Source organism: Terrapene carolina, unplaced genomic scaffold, assembly GCF_002925995.2.
Source record: "Terrapene carolina triunguis isolate 2854851 unplaced genomic scaffold, T_m_triunguis-2.0 Scaffold796, whole genome shotgun sequence".
In the NCBI taxonomy this organism is placed as follows: domain Eukaryota; kingdom Metazoa; phylum Chordata; order Testudines; family Emydidae; genus Terrapene; species Terrapene triunguis.
Window position 1 is genome coordinate 1,338 of NW_020665147.1, and position 388 is coordinate 1,725.

General features: G+C 47.7%; 1 protein-coding gene across 1 annotated transcript in view; it reads right to left on the minus strand.

The window, feature by feature from the left end:
- Window positions 1-254: 254 nt before the first annotated feature.
- Window positions 255-388, minus strand: part of LOC112126072 (olfactory receptor 6B1-like) — a 3,405-nt gene continuing 3,271 nt past the window's right edge. The window contains exon 2 of the mRNA XM_026660551.1: window positions 255-332. Coding sequence (XP_026516336.1) covers window positions 255-332 — 78 coding nt within the window. The remainder of the gene's footprint in view (window positions 333-388) is intronic.

Below are 388 nucleotides of genomic sequence, written 5' to 3' on the forward strand. Positions count from 1 at the left end.
ACATATTCTGGTGTAACTATAGATATTGATCCGGGCAACTAGGACCATGCTTTGTCGGCAATAAACCTGGCAGAGTGCCTTCGCAACTGAACTGGAGTCTGGTAGTTTTATTGGGAAGTTCGACCAAAGTCTGCTGTACTGGCTACCTGGCCAGAGCCAGTGCAGCACACAGCGAGAACACACACACAGAGCCAAAACATCTATTTACAGTAGCTACAACAGCACCTACAACAACGGCAGTGGCTCACAAAGGTTCAGCTGGGGTTTCCCATCCATCCAGTGCATTTCTGTTGATGTGAGATCTGTTTCCGATGGAAATGCATAGATTGAACCTACCATGACAGAATACCAGTGGCTCTCCAGGCTGAGATTCTCAGAGGCATCTAAG